The sequence below is a fragment of the Ranitomeya variabilis genome, chromosome 2, assembly GCF_051348905.1.
Source record: "Ranitomeya variabilis isolate aRanVar5 chromosome 2, aRanVar5.hap1, whole genome shotgun sequence".
Lineage (NCBI taxonomy): Eukaryota > Metazoa > Chordata > Amphibia > Anura > Dendrobatidae > Ranitomeya > Ranitomeya variabilis.
In genome coordinates, this window is record NC_135233.1 from 687007649 (window position 1) to 687032472 (window position 24824).

At 43.2% G+C, this 24824-nt stretch overlaps 2 protein-coding genes and 1 long non-coding RNA gene across 4 annotated transcripts in view; 1 reads left to right on the forward strand and 2 right to left on the reverse strand.

Annotated features, from left to right (window-relative positions):
• AKAP7 (A-kinase anchoring protein 7) overlaps positions 1–17375 on the reverse strand; it is a 173256-nt gene extending 155881 nt beyond the window's left edge. For both annotated transcript variants that reach the window (XM_077289356.1, XM_077289357.1), the window contains exons 1-2: positions 17122–17375; positions 11685–11840 (exon numbers count right to left, since the gene is read on the reverse strand). In XM_077289356.1, coding sequence (XP_077145471.1) covers positions 11685–11840; positions 17122–17347 — 382 coding nt within the window. In that variant the 5' untranslated portion in view covers positions 17348–17375. The remainder of the gene's footprint in view (positions 1–11684; positions 11841–17121) is intronic.
• Positions 1725–4100, forward strand: LOC143807618 (uncharacterized). Its single transcript, XM_077289358.1, has 3 exons — positions 1725–1868; positions 2590–2734; positions 2825–4100. Exons 2-3 carry the CDS (start codon positions 2634–2636, stop codon positions 3618–3620), a joined length of 897 nt encoding a protein of 298 aa, XP_077145473.1. The 5' UTR covers positions 1725–1868; positions 2590–2633; the 3' UTR covers positions 3621–4100.
• LOC143809833 (uncharacterized) lies at positions 16256–16971 on the reverse strand. Its single transcript, XR_013222478.1, has 3 exons — positions 16652–16971; positions 16508–16621; positions 16256–16433 (listed from the first exon to the last, which is right to left on the reverse strand). It is a non-coding gene; the product is annotated as an uncharacterized LOC143809833 (long non-coding RNA).
• Positions 17376–24824: the final 7449 nt, after the last annotated feature.

Sequence of the window (24824 nt, forward strand, 5' to 3'; positions counted from 1 at the left end):
TCGGATGGTAGGGTCAGAATTTGGCGTAAACAACATGAAAGCATGGATCCATCCTGCCTTGTATGGAGCATCTTTGGGATGTGCAGCCGACAAATCTGCGGCAACTGTGTGATGCCATCATGTCAATATGGACCAAAATCTCTGAGGAATGCTTCCAGCACCTTGTTGAATCTATGCCACGAAGAATTGAGGCAGTTCTGAAGGCAAAAGGGGTCCAACCCGTTACTAGCATGGTGTACCTAATAAAGTGGCCGGTGAGTGTATATATATACATATATATATATATATAAATATATATATATATATATATATATATATATATATATATATATATACACTCACCGGCCACTTTATTAGGTACACCATGCTAGTAATGGGTTGGACCCCCTTTTGCCTTCAGAACTGCCTCAATTCTTCGTGGCACAGATTCAACAAGGTGCTGGAAGCATTCCTCAGAGATTTTGGTCCATATTGACATGATGGCATCACACAGTTGCCGCAGATTTGTCGGCTGTACATCCCAAAGATGCTCCATACAAGGCAGGATGGATCCATGCTTTCATGTTGTTTACGCCAAATTCTGACCCTACCATCCGAATGTCGCAGCAGAAATCGAGACTCATCAGACCAAGCAACGTTTTTCCAATCTTCTACTGTCCAATTTCGATGAGCTTGTACAAATTGTAGCCTCAGTTTCCTGTTCTTAGCTGAAAGGAGTGGTACCCGGTGTGGTCTTCTGCTGCTGTAGCCCATCTGCCTCAAAGTTCGACGCACTGTGCGTTCAGAGATGCTCTTAGGCCTACCTTGGTTGTAACGGGTGGCGATTTGAGTCACTGTTGCCTTTCTATCAGCTCGAACCAGTCTGCCCATTCTCCTCTGACCTCTGGCATCAACAAGGCATTTCCGCCCACAGAACTGCCGCTCACTGGATTTTTTTTCTTTTTCGGACCATTCTCTGTAAACCCTAGAGATGGTTGTGCGTGAAAATCCCAGTAGATCAGCAGTTTCTGAAATACTCAGACCAGCCCTTCTGGCACCAACAACCATGCCACGTTCAAAGGCACTCAAATCACCTTTCTTCCCCATACTGATGCTCGGTTTGAACTGCAGGAGATTGTCTTGACCATGTCTACATGCCTAAATGCACTGAGTTGCTGCCATGTGATTGGCTGATTAGAAATTAAGTGTTAACAAGAAGTTGGACAGGTGTACCTAATAAAGTGGCCGGTGAGTGTATATATAGAGAGAGAGAGAGAGAGTATATGTTTTTATTATTTTTGGAGCACATGGATCCATTGTATGTCCGTATGTCGGTTTTGCAAGCCTGCGAGAAAATCTCGCAGTACGGATGACATACGTAGGATGCCATGCGCTAAATACGCTGACACACCCTGCCTACGGAGGAGATATGGACCAATATTTTGGGGAATTGTCACCGATTTACGGCCGTAAAATACGGACCGTATTGTATTATGCCGAGTGTGACGCTGGCATATACTGCGTGTACAATGTTATGTACTGCGTGGCCTGTATTCACACATCGGGTATTCTATAAAATGTCGTGGACTGTACTACATATTATGTGGCTGCTATATACAGAAATACATATGTATACTAACTGCTGCGTTTGAATGGTGACACCATTTAGTGTACAGATTTTTTTATATTTCTTATCAAAATAATAATTTTATCAAATGTAGTGACTGGTTCTCTATCAAAATTGTAGGTAGAAAAACACCCGGAGGTATGGGACCGTGCGAGTGAGGAGTACAAAGCCTCCGCTTCTAAACGTGATGCCTGGCCAGCCATTGTAACAGAAATTTATCCGCAGTGGCCTCATCTACCAAAAGCGGGCCAAAAACTTATTTGTAAGTATGTTAAATTCGTGTTATTTTTATTACGTATGTACTATATAATTGTCTATTTGTGTCACTTCCCTCTTTCTGTCTGTCCTTCTGTCTGTCACGGATATTCATTGTTTGGGGGTTTTGTCTTTCATGTAATCCAAGTGGCTGGTTTGTTGTGGCAAAAAGCACACAAACATTGCCACAACCAATGTGCGACGGGCTAATACTGGCGTCAATATGGCCACTCTTTCCTCAACCCAGGTAAATTCCCGTTCCATACTCCCCTCTAGTCATGCCTCACACAGGGTTAATGACATCGTTAACAAAGCGAGGTGTTACGCACCCTGGTTATACACCTAACCCTGTTTGACAATGTTTTTACTATAGATTCTGCGTATGCAGCATCAATAGTACAAAGATTGAAAGTAAAAAATAATGAAAATAACGTTATTCTCACCCTCCGACCTCCCGCCCTGTCCTTGACAGTGCAAGCGGCAAGTTCGATGCAGCAGTACCTGTCGTGTCAGCGGTCTCTGCGAAATCACTGCACAACCTGATCATAAATCCCCTCTGTCCAGTGCCACTTGGGATTGGTGAAACTTGTGGACATACGTGGCTGGGCAATATAGTACTTGTCCTGTGCAATATACTACGTGTTCAGGCATATTCTGTAGTAGCCGATGCGTTAGAACTGGGCCACCATCTATTTCCTTACTAATTTTTATAAATTGTTCAATTTCAGTGGAAGATGTGAAAAAACGTTGGAGATCTGTGACCGACAGACTGATGAAGGCACAGAAGGTAGAAAGTGGCAGCTCGCCCTCAAAAAAGAGGGTGCCGTTTGCAGACCAGCTGCAATTCATTCTAACAAGCAGAAATTTGCGGCGGTAAGTTATATATATATATATATTTATTGGAATTTTCCACGTTTCACAGTACTCTTGTATTGACAAAGTCTTTTTTTATTCCTTGTACAGAACTGAAGGCAATGTAAGGGCCGAAACCCCACCGGTCCAGGAAGACAACAGCCTGGAGCTGGGTGATGGAGAGGAGGTGGAGGACTATCCTATTTGCTCCTCACCAAATCCACCCTTGCCTAGGCAGTCATCCTCCATGCATGCTGCAGTTATGTCCCCCACCTGTACTGTGGCAAGTTCCTCCTCTGTGGTGGATGCGGCGGTGTTGTCTTCCGCTGTTGTTGCTGCCTCTTCCGCTGCGTCCAGCTCCTTTGTTGGGGGTTCAAGGCCCACTGGGTTGGGGTCTGGTTCTGCCCGTCCTGTGCCAATGGTTAGGGCAGCACCCAAAAAGGGGAAAAAAAAGGATGGTTCGGCTAGTGCCATTGAAGCACTCACAAGTCGAACCCTCAATATAATAGACCATTCATCTCCACAAGATGAAATGGATAAATTTGGATCTGTGGTAGCTAGCCGCCTAAGGTCCATGACATGGGACAGGCAGAGCCTGTGCATGACAGCAGTTAATGCAATTCTAATGTCTGCTGCTGTCCCATCACCAATCCCCCCACCACAAGATGTAGTTGTGGGAATTATGAAAGCATTTACTATCCCAAGTGGGCCGCCACCACCACCACCAGCAGCTGCTTCTCAACGGTTTTCCCATGCAGCACACAGGCCCGACGCTGCTGAAGCCTATAATTCAAGCCACTGTCCAACTCGTCAAAGTTCTGGGCAGAATGTTTCCCAAAACACGAGTATTTTGTCGCAAGATATGTTTCCGGGGTATGGGTACCAGCCAGAGTACCAGCAATTTTGAAGATTTAGTTCCTAAACCCCCCTGTCCTGTTGACAGGTTGTTCACAAATCCATTGTTGATGCACTTTTGTCCTGTTGACAGGTTTTGATAGCGTCCATTCTTGATGGACTGTTTTGGACAATGTTTGTCCTTGTTTTCTACAAGCTACGTCTGTTACCGACGTAACATTTTTATGTGTAGTACACATATTTTGTTTGGGAAAAAAATAATACATATATTTTTGGGAAATATGTGTGTCCGGAGAAAGGTGAATTTGTTTGGATTTCTGTCCCCAACCCAACTGTTCTGTTGACAGGTTGTTCACAAATCCATTGTTGATGCACTATTTTGTCCTGTTGACAGGTTGTTATATTGTCCATTTTTGATGGACTGTTCTGGACAATGTTTGTCCTTGTGTTATAATACCAACGTCATTTAAAGACGTTTTGTTTTTATGTGTAGTACACAGTGTTATTTATGAATAAAAACTAAATTTGTATTTGCAAAAATGTCTGGTAATTTCTTATTCTTAAAAAAGGTTATTTCAATTTGCAGATTATAAACTGTGAGTAATGGGATAATAACTGTCTGTGACTAAAGAGTAAGTTGCGGACACAAGGTTTGATTTTTCAAACAAAATTCTTATTTATTAATTCCTTTTGTTTTTTAAATGATAAATATCAAAAGGACATTGAATGCATGGGGTTAGCCATCCAATCTGCTCAGCTGTACTGATGAAGAACACAAGGGCTGTGATTGCTTTGGGGTTAGCCATCCGATTTGCTCTTCTGAACAGCCTGACATCTTGATGGGGATTAAGTGTTCGATCTTCTCTGCTGTTCAGGCTGCTCAACACCAGCACAGGAGTATTGCCAGTGCACGGCACCTTCAGGACTCATGAAGTAGTCAGTGAAGGTTTCTCGCACACGCACCCCCGAGATGGATTGCCTGCCTTGACCCAAGTTGTCCACTGCAATTAATTCAGACAGCTGTGACTCCTCAACTACCTCTGTGCTGTAGTCACGAACGTAGTTGTGGAGAACACAGCATGCCTTGATCACAGTGTCCACGGTCTCCGTATCTAGCTGGATAGCAGTGTGAAAGATCCTCCACTGACTACACATGATCCCAAAGGTGCATTCCACATATTTTCGTGCACGGCTCAGCCGATAGTTGAAAATCCTCCGCCGGTCATCCAGTGCCCTTCGTGGGTATGGGCGCAGCAGGTTAGTTTTTAAGGGAAATGCCTCATCCGATACCATCACAAAGGGTACAGGATGTGTGGAACCAGGCAAAGGTCTTGGGGCTGGGAGCGTTCCGCCATCTCGAAGAATTTGAAGTCCAATCTGTGATGATTGCAGCACCCGAGAGTCCCCAGAACTGCCATAAGCACCAACGTCGATGGCAACAAACTTGTAATGGGCATCAGCCACCGCCATCAGGACCACAGAAAAATACTTCTTATAATTAAAGAAGCGTGATCCTGATCTTGGTGGCTTCAGCACTCTCACATGTTTGCCATCGACAGCACCTACGCAGTTGGGGAAATTGGCCACAGACTGAAAGCCTGCTGCTACCTGCAGCCAAGTCTCCTCGGTTGGGCAAGGCATCACGATGGGCTGCAACTTCTGCCAGATGACGGCACATGTGCACCTCACAATTTGAGAGATGGTGGATTTGCCAACCCGAAATTGGAGGTGCAGGGATGTGTAGCTCTCTCCTGTGGCCAAAAACCTGCAAAAAAAAGTTAAAAAATTAGAATATTTTTAATAACGATGAAAATATGCATGACAACATAAATAGTACGATTCATGGGCACTAGATCTGCAAACATTGTGGCGCAGTGGCAGCATTATGGCGGCACTGTGGTAGCATTAACTATGGGGCCAATGTGTGGAGTTTGTGTTTTGTTTTGTTTTTTAAAAAAAGGGCCTTACCGCAAGGTGATGAGCAGCCTTTCCTCAGCAGAGATTGATCTTCGCATGCATGTGTCTTCGTAGCTGAGATGTGGAGCCAGAATTGTCAGAAGGCGATCAAATGCCAGAATCGTAAGCCGGCAAAACTGGATAAATTTCTCAGGAAAACTGAATGTAAAAAAAATAAAAAATTTAAAAACCACAGATATATAACACAACAGTGTATAACATCAATAAAAAAAAAAAGTGAACACAGATGACAATATATCTTTTCTACCTATATCTTACCTCCTTAAATCTTGGTAAAGGACATGGAAGTGTCCCTTTTCTTCCCGCTCATTAATAATGGGATGAACCCACATCCGTTTGGGACGTCTTCTACTCCTTCTCCAAGATTGCTCCTAGAGGAGAATATAGTCTTTATTATTTACACTAGATTGTGCCCCGATTCTAATGCATCGGGTATTCTAGAATATGCATGTCCCCGTAGTATATGGACAATGATGATTCCACAATTCGCGGCAGACTGTGTCCGTCGCTGATTGATCGAGGAAACCTTTATGACATCATCGTCGCCATGGCAACCATTATGACATCATCGTCGCTGTGCCCGTTTCTGATTGGTCGAGGCCTGGCGGCCTCGACCAATCAGAGACGCGGGATTTCTACTTCGATACTGTGCCCGTCGCTTATTGGTCGAGGCCTGGCGGCATCGACCAATAAGGGACGCGGGATTTCCAGGACAGACAGACAGAAAGACAGACAGACAGACAGACGGAAAAACCCTTCGACAATTATATATATAGATGGTACTGGACAACGCATGGACAATCGCTGCTAAGGCTACTTTCACTTCCATCAGTACTGTTCCGTCGCAATACACTGGTGCCAACATACCAATGGACGTTGTGAAATAAGGCTACATTCACATTTGCGGTCCTCGCCGCAGCGTCAGGCGGCGCCGCATGCATCATGCGCCCCTATATTTAACATGGGGGCGCATGGACATGCGGTGCACTTGCGTTTTGCGCCGCATGCGTCCCTGCGGCGCCCGCGACGGGGCGCAGAGGACGCAGCAAGTAGCATTTTTGCTGCGTCAAAAATCAATGAAAAAAAGGACGCATGCGGCGCAAAACGCAGCGTTGTGCATGCGTTCACATTTGCGGTGTGCGTTGCGTCGCAGACGCTGCGGCGCACAACGCAAATGTGAATGTAGCCTAACTGCAGCAGATGCAGTTTTTCTACACATCTGCTGCCCATTCTGCAGTCTGGGGAGGAGGAGGGGGTGTATTTTCTGCCACACATGAGCAGTCAAAAATGGCGGATGCGATGCACCAAGAAAGTAACATGTAGGTAAGGATTTTTCGTGTCGACGGTCTGCCAAAAAAAGACACATCGCACAATGGATGCAACGTGCGGCAAAACGTCGCAAACCATTGCAAATACAAGTGTATGGGAAAAAAAAAATCCTGCAAGCACATATGCAGGATCCGTTTTATCCAAAAACGACAGATTGCGAGGGAGCGTTACGGAAGTGGGAAGTAGCTTATCCGCAGCAACAGAAACACTGCATATCCACAGCATAGTCCGCATAGTGTGCACATCTAATGACATTATATTACCTGCTCACTGTGGTGGTGCAGCAAAAGCAGTGCCGTCAGCAACAAAAGATGGTTTTGTTGTGGCGAAAGACGCCAATGGGGCTGAACGTGCGGCATGTTGAATGCAACAAAAAGGCAAAATGGAGAAGAGGGGTTGGAACAGGAAATGACCTATTGAGAGTCTCTTTTTTTTATTTTTTTTTTTACCAACTTTATTTGTTCATAAAAACGCTTAAAAAACGCTCAAAAAACGCTAGAAAAAAACGCACCAAAAACGCATGCGGATTTCTGGGAGAAAACATCAGGTTTTCATCAGGAAAATTGAATGAAAAATCTGCACACATTCCTGAACGTGTGCACATGGCCTAAAGGGGTATTCTGCTCTCCAAGATCCTATCCCAGTATGGTGTAGGTGTAATAATAATATTAGCAAATACCTCCAATAGGAAATGTAGTACACTGTACTTTTCGGATTATAAAACGCTCCGGATTATAAGACGCACCCCAAATTTTGAGGAGAAAAATAGGATTTTTTTTTTTAAATAAAATGGTGGTGCTTCTTATAATCCATGCATCTTATTGCTTACCGGGGGTGGTGGCTGCGGTGAAGCGGGGTCCCAGAGTCTCTGCTGGAGGAGGCAGGAGTGGAGCGTTGCTGCATGCTGGGATGAGGGGGTGTTCCAATGTTCGGCGCGCCGCTGCAGGTGTCCGGCGCTGCTGCAGGGGTGTATCCGGCACTGCGGGGTGCTCTGCAGACATTTTGTGAAAGGCTAGAGCCCCCGCAGTTCCATGGTTTCCTATGCAGAGAGGTGGACTCCGGATAAATGGCCGCATGCATGCGCAGATGGAGATCTCGGCACCAAGATCTTGTGAGATGAGATCACAAAATTTCGGCAGAGCCCCCGCAGCGCCGGAGACACCCGCAGCAGCGCCGGACACCCCCTCATCCCGGGCCTGCAGCAATGGTACCAGTAAAGTATATCCGCATTATAAGACGCACCCCCATTTTCCCCCCAAATTTGGGGGGAAAAAAGTGCATCTTATAATCCTAAAAATACGGTAGTTCTTCCGATTCGCTATGTCACTTACCTCGTGTGAACGACATTGCAGTAGTCCATGGTTACAACCACTAATTAACTTTTGTCCTGCACACGGGGTATGTGACATAGTGAATCAGAAGAACTGTGCTACATTACTAGTTGGAGGTATTTGCTAATATTATTATTATACCTACTCCATATAGGATCTTGGAGATGGGAATACCCCTTTAACTTTTTTAATTCTTTTGTCAACATGCAGTAGTTGCGAGGGCTTGTTGTTATTTTCTGCATAGTATCAAGTAGTTTTGAAAGCAACTATTCACTTTACCATATAGTGTATGGGAAAAATGGGGAAAAAAACAAATGTGGTAAAACAGTGGAAAAAATAGCAATTCTGCCATTGTTTTTTGGGTTTTGTTTTTACAGCATTCATTCTGCTATGAAAAATAACCTGGCAATACGATTCTCAAAATTAGTACAATTACAGCATTACCAAACTTTATATATATATATATATATAAATAAATATATATATATATATATATATATATATATATATATATATATATATATATATATTTTAAATATTTCAACGGCTTCAAAAGTTTCTGAACTTTGCAAAGAAATTTGTAATAGGGTTGCCACTGTCCGAGACCCATAATTTTTAATATTCTCCATTGATGCAACAGTGTGAGGGATTATTTTTGCGTGTCAAGCTGTAGTTTGTATTCTTATCATTTTGTGGTGCACACAACATTTTGATCACTTATTATCGCATTTTGTGTCGGTGATACGGTGACAAAAAACAATTTTGTTGTTTAGATTTATATTTTTACACATCAGACTCTCGCCTACCATCGAAACCTTCAAAAAGAGCCTGAAGACCCACCTCTTCCGACAAGCCTACAACCTGCAGTAACCACCGATCGACCAAACCGCTGCACAACCAGCTCTATCCTCACCTACTGTATTCTCACCCATCCCTTGTAGATTGTGAGCCCTCGCGGGCAGGGTCCTCTCTCCTCCTGTACCAGTTATGACTTGTATTGTTTAAGATTATTGTACTTGTTTTTATTATGTATACCCCTCCTCACATGTAAAGCGCCATGGAATAAATGGCGCTATAACAATAAATAATAATAATAATAATAATTTTTTCTACATTTACTGTATGGGTTAAATAATTTTAGATTTTTGGAATAGGCAATATTGAATATGCTTTTTTTATTTTTTACGTTTCTTTCTATTTAATTAGGAAAAAATACTTTTTTGAAGGTTTTTAAAAACCTTCTTTTTACTTTTCACTATTTTTAGTCCCCTTAAGGTTCTTTAGCCTATAATCATTTGATCGTTTGTACTATATTCTGCAACACTATCGTATTGGAGTTTATAGTCCTAATAGCTATCTTGGCCATAGACTGGGCTTCCAAACAGTACCAAGATGGCAGTGATTGAGGCCGTCAGTAAGTTCCGGCTGCCATGCAAAGTCATCAACCCATCGGCAACCAGTGATTACGATGTAGGGGAAGTAGGGGCGACAATGCATACCTGGGATGGACACCAGGGCAGGATCGTGTGAGCTAAATACCACTGTCACTTAGTTAAGGGGTTATCAGCAGTGATTAAAGCTATCTGCAATCATTGCTCTTAGAGCAGATGCCAGGATGTTTAACACAACCAACACATGCACAGTGTGGAGTTCACATCCTGAGACCATTGCACACCATGACCTGATCCATGAAGAATTTAAGTGTCCAAGACTTTCATATTGATGGTTCCATACTTCGAACAGATCATCAATATCAGATCGGTGGTGACTGATATATGGTACCACTCAACTGTACTAAAGCAAGGAAATGTGCGATACATGAAATGTGAATAGCTTAATGGCTTGTGAAATCTATGAAAAAACACATGAGATGCTTAGCACAAGATTTGGCCAAAAAATGTGAGCCCATCCACCAAACATCAAGGTAATCTCAACTCGGATGGGTACCTGACCTGACTGCCTAGTGTGAACACTTACCTATGGCTAATAACATGGTAAAGCCTGCATTTATAGGAAGGTCAGAACCAACTGTGTTTGGATGTAATTAAAATCACAGCATGGTGAAGAGCGGGGCGTTCAAGTCAGAAAAATAGTACATAGTAAATATAAGTAAATTGACTGAACAGCAATCTAGTCTGAACTGGGGCATAACCAAAAAAGTCATATAGCAAATAGATCAATGGCTGCACTCAATTTTACTGTACTAAAGCAAGGAAATGTGCGATACATGAAATGTGAATAGCTTAATGGCTTGTGAAATGAAAAATGAAAACACACATGAGATGCTTAGCACAAGATTTGGCCAAAAAATGTGAGCCCATCCATCAAACGTCAAGGTAATCTCAAATCGGATGGGTTCTGACCTTCCTATAAATGCAGGCTTTACCATGTTATTAGCCATAGATAAGTGTTCACACTAGGCAGTCAGGTCAGGTACCCATCTGATTTGAGATTACCTTGACGTTTGGTGGATGGGCTCACATTTTTTGGCCAAATCTTGTGCTAAGCATCTCATGTGTTTTTTCAAAGATTTCACAAGCCATTAAGCTATTCACATTTCATGTATCGCACATTTCCTTGCTTTAGTACAGTTGAGTGCAGCCATTGATCTATTTGCTATGTAAGACTTTTTTGGTTATGCACCAGTTCAGACTAGATTGCTGTTCAGCAATTTAAAGTCAGTTTACTTATATTTACTATGATATATGGTACCTCCATGATCAGGTGCTAATAGTTCCCGTGGCTGCTACATATACACAGTATACAGGGCTGGAACATCACAGCTCCACACAACGAGTATTGGCCGTATACAGTGACGGCAGCCCAGCTCCCATTTACTGCAATGTGGAATGCAAGAATAAACATAAAGATTCTCAGTGAGTGTCTTTTCGTCTATTTTCTGATAATGTAGTTTAGGGAGTTTTATAAGGTGCCTTAAAGCAGGCCTGTGGGCAAGTCTTTCTTTGGTTTCTCTCTGGCCTAGAGCACCAAGACCCCAAAGCAAGAGAATCTGATTCTAACACTGATTACACAAGAACCACGAGATGGATTTCGTCACTACAGGTATCATTTTAATCAGTATAACTGTGGCAACCTGACACTGCCTGTAGTTTACTTAGCAAAATCCTGTTGACAGGTTCACTTTAACTTGCCAATAAATAATAACTATAGTCATAGACCTATCAAAAGTGTCACTGCCATGAATCCAAGAGCACACAGGAATAGCAACTGCAGTAGAGCTATTGAAAAAGAAACATCTTGCTCCTGAAGTGCTCCCTGTATGTCTTTTTCAGATGATCCGCAGTATCCTTGGCAAACATATTTTTGGCAGAAGTAGCCATAGAAAGCTAGGCATTATGTGGCGCCCAATCAGCTGAATGGCCGACAGCTCAAGTTGTACTAGGGCATCTGGATAAGTCTTGTCTTTCTAAATGACCTCCGCAGGGGTCAGCTGCTCAATATTCACAAACCATACTTACTTTCCAACACCGAACAAATGTCCGCATGTGCAAATGGCAGCTCTATTAGCAAACTTTCCACAGATCCTGGCTTTTTCTTATGGGAACTTGTTTTCTTTTGCTTGATTCTCCTTTTCCTTTTTTGCTGATTTCTCTCAGCAGTTTCATCTTCTGAGGCTACAAAAAAAAGTATAAAAAATTATTATAATAGTAATACAATAGGAATGTGTAATCCACCGTGCTGGGTTCATACACAGGGTAACTGGTGGGATTTGCAACAAGAGTACAATTCAGGTGAATGGGATCATTGTAACTTGAAAAAAAAAAAAAAAAATCAGTGAGTTTGTGTGTGTGGTGTATCTAACTGTATGATATATCATATAGACTTTGCTTTAATATATCTTCGCACAAACCATTTATCTCTATGGTAACACAAGCTAAGAGATGTCAAATATAAAGTAGCTTTACAGGAGTCGGGAGCAATCAATGGTGTTGTCTGCCCTAAATCACCCACTTTCATATTCCATGTTGTGTCATGTGAATGGAGAAGAGGTCTTCTCCTGCTATGGATCCCTCTATTGGCCACAGCAGAGAGCTGCTACAAACAATGGCACTCCCTCTACAGGTCAAAGCACGTCTGTGCATTATATGGATGGACAACTCATTTCAAAGGAAGCCATGTAATGTTTAAAGAAGCACTACCATCAAAGACAGTACCCTCTTAATATATTTCAATCATCATATTATAGAGCACTGTGTACTTACTATTGCTCATTTTGCCCTTCTACTCAGCTAATTCTTCTCTTTCCTCTGCTCTATATAGAAACAGGAAGTCTCTTGTCCCTTCAGAAATCATTCCCCTCTTCATCTCCTGACCCAGCTGTTTCCTCATCCCCTCTGCCATAGACTTTTGCAGTGACTGATGAGTCATACAGAGAAAATTAACCTCCTGTTTCTACATAGAGCCTAGAAGGATTCAGCTAATCTGTTGTTAGTGACGTGATGTAATAGACCTAATGGAAAAGTGACTAATTAGCTGGGTAGAAAAGTAAAATGAGCAATTGTAAGTACACAGGGCTATATAATATGATGACTGCAATATATTAAGAGGATAAACATTTTGATGAGAGGAGTACTTCTTTAACTCTCATGCTCTTCTCTCAGTAAATGATGGCTGTTCTCCCGGTAACTGATGGCATAGTAATTGGATATGTCATCACTTAAAGGGATTGTCCGAGCATTAAAAATTGATAATCTATCTTCAGAATAAGTCATCCATATCAGATTGGTGGGAATCTGATACCTGGTACCACCATCGATCAGCTGTTATTATCTCTGAAAGTGGCCAGATATCAACATTTAATGGAGCTGAACAGTGGCATTTGTCAGGAACTATAGGGCAGTTCCTCTGCTCTTAAAGAGGACATGTCACTTGCTCAAAAAAATTGAGCTAAATGGCTAGTTATAAAAATCACTTAAGTCCTCTAATTCTGCTGCTCTTTTCGATTTTGCGCTGTGTCACTCCATTACAGCGATATTCCCATTTGTTGCTTCTGGAGCACATCATGTGAAATCTCTGCTTGCAGACCAACTTGGGGCTTATTCCGTCTTCTCTGGGGCAGTGCAATTTCACTCTCTATCAGCAGACGCTGCCAATCACAGCCCGGCAGAGTCTGACACTGCCAGGCTGCGACTGGAAACATCTGAGAAGTAGGGGTGAAAATGCATGCCCACAGAGAAATCTGTGAAGAAATGGCCAGTTGGACTACTTGAAGAGATTTCACATGCTGTGCTCCAAAAAGAACAAATGCAAAAATCTCTGCAACTGAGTGAGGCAATGCAAAATAAAAAATAGTGGCAGAAAGAGGGGGGTTCAGTGGTTTTTACAAGGTATTTAACTACACTTTAAGAAAGTGTAAGTGCCTCTTTAAATAGAAGCTGATCTGTAGTACCTCACGGCAGCCATTACACGCTGACCAGCGCTCACAAACCAATTTGTGGTTTGCCCTGATGAAGAGGTTGGATTACTTCGAAATGCGATGATGAATAAAACCGCATCTACACTCCATTTGGTTTCCTATTGTGTATCATATCTCTGGCAGCGCGGCTTTACTCCCACCTTATCTAGGATTTATAACCATAGGTCCACCATATTTAACACAAAGGCACTTCACCTATTGAATATAAACTACTATTTCGATCCAAAACAAGGGCCGACTGAAGAAGAGATCCTTTAAAAGGGTAACACTTTATTAAGCACATTAAAAAAGACATAAAAAGCAGAACAATACACAGACGGGGAGCTGCTGAAAACCAGATCCAAAATAGCCATCAGAGACATCAAAATTTACTCAATACAATAACAAGTGTCTACATCACAAAAATGGACATCATTAACATAGAGATATAGTTATTAATTTCAATAAATATGATCTAATGATGCTCTAAGAAGTGGTTTGTAGTATTCCACTATGTATAGATAGAGATATAGATAAAGGTATGAAAAGACTCTATGTCCATGTTATGATGTAGGTACTAAGTATAATAAGTATGGTAACAATACATTATTTTAATATCCCACTAGTCACCAAGGATATAAATAGTAATTGTCCATAGGCTGGCTCCTAATATTCCCTCCAAACTACCAGCAAACATAGATAAAAGTTAATAGGTGATCTCCAACATAGCGGTATAATCAATAAGACTAGGATTGGGCAAGGAATGCAGTGTAAGTGCCCACAAGAGGTAAATACAGTACCATAGGGAAAACGCTGGAGGAGCGAAAAAGGAGATAGAATACCTATATCACAGGACTTGGCAGGAAAGGATCTGGGTCCAAATAGCAGCGTCCCCTCACCCCGACGCGCGTTTCGCCGCCAGCTTCTTACCTCTTGTGGGCACTTACACTGCATTCCTTGCCCAATCCTAGTCTTATTGATTATACCGCTATGTTGGAGATCACCTATTAACTTTTATCTATGTTTGCTGGTAGTTTGGAGGGAATATTAGGAGCCAGCCTATGGACAATTACTATTTATATCCTTGGTGACTAGTGGGATATTAAAATAATGTATTGTTACCATACTTATTATACTTAGTACCTACATCATAACATGGACATAGAGTCTTTTCATACCTTTATCTATATCTCTATCTATACATAGTGGAATACTACAAACCACTTCTTAGAGCATCATTAGATCATATTTATTGAAATTAATAACTATATCTCTATGTTAATGATGTCCATTTTTGTGATGTAGACACTTGTTATTGTATTGAGTAAATTTTGATGTCTCTGTGATGGCTATTTTGGATCTGGTTTTCAGCAGCTCCCCGTCTGTGTATTGTTCTGCTTTTTATGTCTTTTTTAATGTGCTTAATAAAGTGTTACCCTTTTAAAGGATCTCTTCTTCAGTCGGCCCTTGTTTTGGATCGAAATAGTAGTTTATATTCTCACCTCATCTATCAGCATTTCTGTTATATCACGTGAATATAAACTGGCTGGCTGAATCCTGCTAAGCGATATGCGGAAACAGGAAATCTATTTTCCCTACATGAGTCATCCTTAGAACTACAATTCTCCCTCAATGCAAAGTCCCTGGCAGGGGGAGGAGTAGAGCAGCTGGCTCAGGAGTTGGAGATGACTCATGCAGGGAGAAGAAGCTTCCCATTTCCTGTGTAATCATGTGAGGACCTGGAAACGCGCAGGGTAGAAAGGTAAAATGAGCAATTGTAAGTGCACAGAAAAGAAGCAGGACTAAACAAATTGTGGCAGAATGAGAGTGACTTTGCCAAAGCCTTTGCCCATTATTGGTCTCAAGGTGCATAAATTATAGGGGCATCCAGTACTTGCAGATGCCTGAATAAAATAAAACCCTCCCACACTGGCGCGGCTCCTGGGATGTCGGCACCACGTCTCCTGGCGCCGGTGTGATGTCACGTCACACATTACCCAGACCGGTTACTGCCATTACTATTTCGTCACAGCGGACGTCCGCTCAGAATATCGATGAGCTGCAACCAGTCAGCTGATTGTCATGTCATGTGAGCGCTGCAGGCAGTCACATGGGAGATCCGCTGCCGACATCCCTGACACGGTGCTGGTGGGAGAGGGCAGTCTACACTTTTCCTACTTCATTTAAGAAGGCGCTGTCCAGGTAATGGTAAATCCCTTTAAGTAAAAACAAACAATCTATACTTTCCCCCTGATATAAATAATGCCATGTGACCGCTGCAGACAGTCACAGGCCGTTTACTTTGGGCCAAGTGGAAGACATTTGAGACGTGCATCTGTCAGGTTTTATTTCTGTGGCCCCTTTGGACTACTACTAAGGAGTCCTCCTGTGACAGACAACCCCTCAAGTCTAGTACTGTGTGCGGCATTCTGAGTCGGGGGGTTACGCTGAATGAATAATGTGGTGCGGTTATGGAAGAAAAATCTGAAAAAAAAACTCCATGAAGAGACTGTAAGGGTACGTTCACACAGGACTTTTTTGCTGCTTTTTTTTTGCTGCTTTTTTTTATGCTAATTTTCAGCTGCTTATAGGTGCGTTTTTTGTGCGTTTTTATGGTGCGTTTTTTGTGCGTTTTTGGTGCGTTTTTTTTCATGCTTTTTTTGTGGTATATGGTGAATCAAACATGTTTGATGACTACACCAAAGACACTCAGTTAGTACTCAAGCACGCTCACATAACACGTTATCAGAGCACGTTCACATCACTAGTATTTACCTACTACCTGGTCATTTAATTTGTTAGAAAAGGACACCTCACAATGGCTCTTCACACCTGACAATGGCTCACAATGGGGAACTCCCTCACAATAGATCACAATCAGGACACCTCACAATGGCTCTTCACACCTGACAATGGCTCACAATGGCTCTTCACACCTCACTACCAGGAACTCCCTCACAATAGATCACAATCAGGACACCTCACAATGGCTCTTCACACCTCACAATGGCTCACAATGGCTCTTCACACCTCCCTAACCACACCCCTAAGCTCTTGGCTGTGAGATCCCTTCCTGCTGGCCATGATTTTCTGCACAAAAAAAGCAGCAAATAATGCTACATGCGTTTTTTCAGCGTTTTTGCAGCGTTTTTTTCATCACCCATTCAAGTCAATGGGTGAAAAAACGCTGCAAAAACGCAGCAAAAACGCTGAAAGAAGTGACATGCCCTATGTCCAAAAAAAGCAGCAAAGCAGAAAAAACTGATCAAACAAAAAACCAACGTGTGTGCATGAGATTTCTGAAATCTCATAGGCTTTACTGGTTCTGTAAAAAGCAGCTGAAAATTAGCATAAAAAAAAGCAGCAAAAAAGTCCTGTGTGAACGTACCCTAAGTGTGGAGAAGCCGAGGGCCTCAGGTGTGCACTGGGCGGTAGGCGCTATGTATGGAGGTCATGTGACGCTTACGTCACACTCTGGGCACAGCACCCGCAGCTTGCACCTGCTTCCATCGGCGTTACTACGACCTCAGGTCCTCCAACCCGCTCCGAGCCTCGGTTACCGGGCCGGGGCAGGACACACGGAGAGAGACATTCCATAGGAGGGGGGACCCGAAAAGTCACTCTGCAGCCGAGTGAGGACCCCCTGATGACGTCACGGCGGGAGGCTGCACGCCGAGGAATGTTTACTAGAGACTGGAGCAGCAGAGCGCAGCGCGACGTCCACATAGTAAACAGTCGGCTACGGCGCGGCGGGAGGGACACACCTAGTGCGAGCGCGCTACTGCAGCCAGCCACTGTGGCGTATACGGAGGAAGACCCCGTGACCGCACAATGTAGGCGGCTGACGGCTAATCTGGAAAACCAATGGGACGTGAGGGGAGGGCGTCACAGGCTCGCATCTTCTGTAAGTGTGCGACCACCTCATACGTTCCCCCATGGATACGGTACATGCGACATTGTCACAGTGCGTGTAATGTAGTGTGGCCAGACAGTATTAGGGCTCTCCAGCCTTCCAATAGTGATAACCTGCACTTCCACAATGACTGAAGCAGCACAGGTGCTGATATCACGGTGGAGCCAATCCTATATATCCACCACCGTCCCCCCTGCTTGGTTTCCCTCCATCTCCTCCCTTCTGTGGTAACAATGACCTTGTAATATGACTCTGTTTCTCAGTACGGTTATAATGATACAAATTGTTCAGTTTTTTTACTTTAGTGGTGAAAAAAAATCAGAAGTTTGAAAAACCAATTTTTGGGGGTTGTCGCCTTTTGCTGAGACCTAAAACGTTTTAATTCTTTAATCAATGGAGCTCTGTGACACCTTATTTTTTGCGGGGTGAAGCAACGTTTTTATCAATACCATTTTGTGATAGCACACGTGTATGTTATTATTATCTTTAAATTTAATGGAAGAAAAGGGTGGCTGATTGGAACTTTTCTGTTTTTTCATATTTTTTAAAGCATTTTTACTTTTCACTGTACTTGTTAGTCCCCTAAGGCTAGGTTCACATTGCGTTAGGGCAATCCGTTAAGCGCATAGCATCTATAGGGATCGCGTTTGCTGATCTGCGCTAGCGAGGAACGGACCTCATGCAGCGTCCGAGGTCCGTCAGAAAATAACGGCACATCGCTAGCGGGGGCTGAAAATGGCATGCGCTAGCGATGCGCTAGAGATCAGAATCACATTGCTGTCAATGGGTGCGCTAACGGACCCGTTGCATGGCGTTAATTGTGACAATTTCGCCATGCAACGCAGTCCGTTAGCGTTAACCCATTAACGCAATGTGAACCTAGCCTTAGGGAACTTGAAGCTGCGATCATCTGATCACTTGTGCCATATACAGCATGATCTCCTACAAAGCCCGGCCACAGGCAGGGTATCAGGGAGCTCTGTAGTGACGCACACGGGGGTCTTCAACAGACCTACTGTCATAGCAACCCATTGGCAACCCATAGACTAGTCACGTCACAGACATGCCAATGGTCGCTTACAATGAGGCAACCCAATGCCGGCACTCTGTTAATGCTACTGTTAGGGTATGTGTCCACGTTCAGAAAACGCTGCGTTTTTGACGCAGCGCTGAGCCGCAGCGTCCAGATGTTACAGCATAGTGGAGGGGATTTAATGAAATCCCGTCTCCACTGTGCATTAAAAAACGCATGCGTTTTTCCTGCAAAAACGCACAAGCGTTGCGTTTTTTTAGAACGCAGCATGTTGCTACAATGAGCAAAACACGCAGGAACACCGCAGGTGACCTGCCAGTGACCTCAGGTGCAGTTTTGGTCAGGATTTTACCTGCATAAAATCCTGACCAAAGCCTGAAGCAAACCTGAACGTGGACACATACCCTTAGAGTGTGACAGCAGCATATAACAGGTTAATGGGCTTTGCCTGCTAGGTAAGGGGCATAATCCCTCTTCTGACTTGCGCCATTCATGTATGGTGGATGTTGTAAAAGGGTTAAAATGTCTTTTTTTAAAAACATTACCAAAGACCCACTACAGCCAGCGTTAGATGGCAGAGGTCACAAACGGCCCAGGACAAGCTGCAAGGAAGTACAGAAACTGATGATGGATGAAGGAATAGTTGTATGATTGTAATATATGCTCTTGTTAATGTTGTGATGTCTGGAACATCCCTCTAGGTGTAAGTAATCAGTTCTGTTACAGAAGAGAATGATTTCCTGAATTACAGCACAGCGCTCTCTCGATCAGTGCTGACGACTAGCGGGTGCTGTGGAAGTGACAGATCAGTATAAGGCCGGCGTCACACTGGCGAGTTTTACGGACATATGAGCGCAGAAACTACGTCCGTAAAATAAGCATTACACACGGCCCAATGATTCCCTATGTCCCAGCTCCTATCAGCCGTATTTTACTGATCCGTATTATACGGTCCTCTACGGCCGTACAAAATCGCAGCATGTTGCGTTTGTCACCGTATTGCGCAAAAAAAATCGCCAATGAAAGTCTATGGGGGCGAGAAAAATACGGATTCCACACGGACCAGCAGTGTGACTTGTGAGAAATACGCAGGGGTGTTAGTGAAAAGCCGGTAATTCAATTGCCGGCTTTTCATTTCTCCTTCACAAACCCGACATGATATGAGACATGGTTTACATACAGTAAACCATCTCTTATCCCTTTTTTTTTTTTTGCATATTCCACACTACTGTTAGTAGTGTGTATGTGCAAAATTTGGGCGCTGTAGCTTGTAAAATAAAGGGTTAAATCGTGGAAAAAATTGGCGTGGGCTCCCGCGCAATTTTCTCCACCAGAGTGGTAAAGCCAGTGACTGAGGGCAGATATTAACCCCTTACTGACCTCGGACGGGATAGTACGTCCGAGGTCAGTTCCCCTGCTTTGATGCAGGGCTCCGCGGTGAGCCCGCATCAAAGCCAGGACATGTCAGCTGTTTTGAACAGCTGACATGTGCCCGCAATAGCGGCGGGTGAAAAAGCGATTCACCCGCCGCTATTAACTAGTTAAATGCCGCTGTCAAACGCAGACAGCGGCATTTAACTACCGCATGCGGCCGGAAATGACGTCATCGCCGACCCCCGTCACATGATCGGAGGTCGGCGATGCTTTAGAATGGTAACCATAGAGGTCCTTGAGACCTCTATGGTTACTGATCTCCGGCAGCTGTGAGCGCCACCCTGTGGTCGGCGCTCACAGCACACCTGAATTTCTGCTACATAGCAGCGATCTGATGATCGCTGTTATGTAGCAGAGCCGATCGTGCTGTGCCTGCTTCTAGCCTCCCATGGAGGCTATTGAAGCATGGCAAAAGTAAAAAAAAAAAAAAAAAGCAAAAAAAAAATGTGAAAAAAATTAAAAAAAATATAAAAGTTTAAATCACCCCCCTTTCGCCCCAATCAAAATAAATCAATAAAAAAAAAATCAAGTTATATAAATAATTCGCGCTGGTATACCCTATAATCTCAGATAAGTGTGTAGTCCAGACGATTAGCTCAATAGTGCACTAGATTAAAATCGTATGCCTTCTGTGTAAAGGAAAAACGCTACAACCTGCAGCTTAATCACACGACCTGGATGAAAAGTCAGTACCTTAGAAGTAGAGCTGCATCATTTGTCCGTTACTGTGATTCATCAGGATTCCTGGATGGTGTAAGCAAAGTCTTTGCCAGAGTACTGTATCGGAGAGCTGCCCCGGCCGGTGGCAGCTACTCCGTGCACCGAACTTCAGCCAGGGGCGGGAACACTCCGTCTAGGGCCGGCAGCGCCGCACAGTGCGAATAGTGTGAGCGGCGCGTCTAGGACCTGCGTGACGCAGTGAATCAGGTGACCGCCCCACGTGACTGCAGCGTTCGGTACGGATCGCGGTAAGGACCAACACAGCCTACGCGTTTCGAAAACAACTGTTTTCTTCCTCAGGGCTGGTCCTTGCCCGACTTAAGGGTCCTTATATAGCATCCGCAATCCTCATTATTAATAAAAACCAAACAGCTCCACTCCACAATTGAGTCCTCTGGGAATCAGCGTATCTAATAGGAAAATCCATTTACTCTCAGTCCTAGACATAGATTTTATATAGTCGCCGCCTCTCCAGTGCGGGTGTACAATTTCGATGCCGGAGATCTCCATTGTTTGAACCTTTCCACCATGTACTTCTATAAAGTGCTTGGAAAGTGGGTGGCCTGTAAATTTCTTCTTTATATTGCGCATGTGTTCGTTAATTCTGATTTTAAGGGGTCTTTTTGTACGTCCCACGTACAACTTCTTGCATGGACGTTTAATAGTATAAATTACTCCGGTTGTTGAACACGTAATAAAATCTTTTATCTTGTAGTTCACATCCCCTTTCTCTATACTAGTCTTATGTGTGTTAGTATGTCTACACACATTGCACCTGCGGCATGGAAAAAAGCCTTTTAGTAAATTCTGAAAATAGGAATAATTGGTAGGAAGTGGTCTGTTCTGGACAGTGGGGGCGACCATATTTCCCAAATTCTGGGCCTTCTTGTATATAAATCTAGGCCGGGCCGATATTTGATCCCCAATCACCTTGTGATCTTTCAATAGATATATATATATATATACCCTTCAGGTGTTTCACAGGAATTTTTGGAATGTTTAAATAAAAATGAACATTTAACTTTTTTTCACACAAAATTTATTTCAGCTCCAATTTGTTTTATTTTACCAAGGGTAACAGGAGAAAATGGACCCCAAAAGTTGTTGTACAATTTGTCCTGAGTACGCTGATACCCTATATGTGGGGGTAAACCACTGTTTGGGCGCATGGCAGAGCTCGGAAGGAAAGGAGCGCCATTTGACTTTTCAATGCAAAATTGACTGGAATTGAGATGGGACGCCATGTTGCGTTTGCAGAGCCCCTGATGTGCCTAAACATTGAAACCCCCCACAAGTGACACCATTTTGGAAAGTAGACCCCCAAAAGTTGTTGTACAATTTGTCCTGAGTACGCTGATACCCTATATGTGGGGGTAAACCACTGTTTGGGCGCATGGCAGAGCTCGGAAGGAAAGGAGCGCCATTTGACTTTTCAATGCAAAATTGACTGGAATTGAGATGGGACGCCATGTTGCGTTTGCAGAGCCCCTGATGTGCCTAAACATTGAAACCCCCCACAAGTGACACCATTTTGGAAAGTAGACCCCCTAAGGAACTTATCTAGATGTGTGGTGAGCACTTTGACCCACCAAGTGCTTCACAGAAGTTTATAATGCAGAGCCGTAAAAATAAAAAATCATGTTTTTTCACAAAAATGATTTTTCGCCCCCAATTTTTTATTTTCCCAAGGGTAAGAGAAGAAATTAGACCACAAAAGTTGTTATGCAATTTGTCCTGAGTACGACGATACCCCATATGTGGGGGTAAACCACTGTTTGGACGCATAGCAGAGCTCGGAAGGGAAGGAGCGCCATTTTACTTTTCAATGCAAAATTGACTGGAATTAAGATGGGACGCCATGTTGCGTTTGGAGAGCCCCTGATGTGCCTAAACATTAAAACCCCCACAAGTGACACCATTTTGGAAAGTAGACCCCCTAAGGAACTTATCTAGATGTGTTTTGAGAGCTTTGAACCCCCCCAAGTGTTTCACTACAGTTTATAACGCAGAGCCGTGAAAATAACATTTTTTTTTTTTTTCACAAAAATTATTTTGTATTTTTGTATTAGTTTTGTATTTTCACAAGGGTAACATTATAAATTGGACCCCAAAAGTTGTTGTCCAATTTGTCCTGAGTACGCTCCTACCCCATATGTGGGGGGAACCACTGTTTGGCCGCATGGCAGAGCTCGGAAGGGAAGGAGTGCCATTTGGAATGCAGACTTTAAAGATAGGGGCGCATGACGCATGCGTCGTTATGCGTCGACGACGCTGCGTCGCAAGACGCAAATGTGAACGTAGCCTTAGATGGATTGGTCTGCAGGCGTCACGTTGCATTTGCAGAGCCCCTGATGTACCCAAACAGTACAAACTCCTCACAAGTGACCCCATATTGGAAACTAGACCTCCCAATGAACTTATCTAGATGTGTTGTGAGAACTTTGAACCCCCAAGTGTTTCACTACAGTTTACAACGCAGAGCTATGAAAATAAAAAATCCTTTTTTTCCCACAAAAATGATTTTTAGCCCCCCAAATTTTTATTTTCCCAAGGATAACAAGAGAACTTGGACCCCAAAAGTTGTCCAATTAGTCCCGAGTACGCTGATACCCCATATGTTGGGGTAAACCCCTGTTTGGGCGCACGGGAGAGCTCGGAAGTGAAGGAGCACTGTTTTACTTTTTCAATGCAGAATTGGCTGGAATTGAGATCGGACGCCATGTCGCGTTTGGAGAGCCCCTGATGTGCCTCAACAGTGGAAACTCCCCAATTCTACCTGAAACCCTAATCCAAACACACCCCTAACCCTAATACCAACTGTAACCCTAACCACACCCCTAACCCTGACACACCCCTAATTCTAATCCCAACCCTAATCCCAACCGTAAATGTAATCCAAACCCTAACCCTAACTTTAGCCCCAACCCAACCCTAACTTTAGCTCCAACCCTAACCCTAGCCCTAATGGGAAAATGGAAATAAATACATTTTTTAAATTTTATTATTTTTCCCTAATTGAGGGGGTGATGAAGGGGGGTTTGATTTACTTTTATAGCGTTTTTTATAGCGGATTTTTATGATTGGCAGCTGTCACACTAAAAGACGCTTTTTATAGCAAAAAAGTTTTTGCGTCTCCACATTTTGAGACCTATCATTTTTCATATTTTGGTCCACAGAGTCATGTGAGGTCTTGTTTTTTGCGGGACGAGTTGACGTTTTTATTGGTATCATTTTCGGACACGTGACACTTTTTGATCACTTTTTATTCCGATTTTTGTGAGGCAGAATGACCAAAAACCAGCTATTCATGAATTTCTTTTGGGGGAGGCGTTTATACCGTTCCACGTTTGGCAAAATTGATAAAGCAGTTTTATTCGTCGGGTCAGTACGATTACAGCAATATCTCATTGATATCATTTTTTTATGTTTTGGCGCTTTTATACGATAAAAACAATTTTATAGAAAAAATAATTATTTTGGCATCGCTTTATTCTGAGGACTATAACTTTTTTATTTTTTTTTGGTTATGATGCTATATGGTGGCTCGTTTTTTGCGGGACAAGATGACGTTTTCAGCGGTACCATGGTTATTTATATCCGTCTTTTTGATCGCGTGTTATTCCACTTTTTGTTCGGCGGTATGATAATAAAGCGTTGTTTTTTGGCTTTTTTTTTTTTTTCTTACGGTGTTCACTGAAGGGGTTAACTAGTGGGACAGTTTTATAGGTTGGGTCGTTACGGACGCGGCGATACTAAATGTGTACTTTTATTGTTTGTTTTTTTTAGATAAAGAAATATATTTATGGGAATAATATATTTTTTTTTTCTTCTTTATTTAGGAATTATTTTTTTTATTTTTTTTTTTTTTACACATGTGGAAATTTTTTTTTTTACTTTGTCCCAGGGGGGACATCACAGATCGCAGATCTGACAGTTTGCACAGCACTCTGTCAGATCGGCGATCTGACATACAGCCGTGCAGGCTTACCAGCGCCTGCACGGCACCCGGAAGTACTCCCTGCAGGACCCGGATGCAGCCCCGCGGCCATTTTGGATCCGGGGACTGCAGGGAGGAGACGCTCGGTACAAGGTGAGTACATCGC

What these genes read in the sequence shown, in the direction of transcription:
- LOC143807618 (XM_077289358.1), top strand. Translation starts at nt 2,634, where the DNA reads ATGAAGGCACAGAAGGTAGAAAGTGGCAGCTCGCCCTCAAAAAAGAGG. An exon ending in ACAAGCAGAAATTTGCGGCG is followed by an intron (nt 2,735 to 2,824) that starts GTAAGTTATATA and finishes TTCCTTGTACAG; the next exon opens with AACTGAAGGCAATGTAAGGG.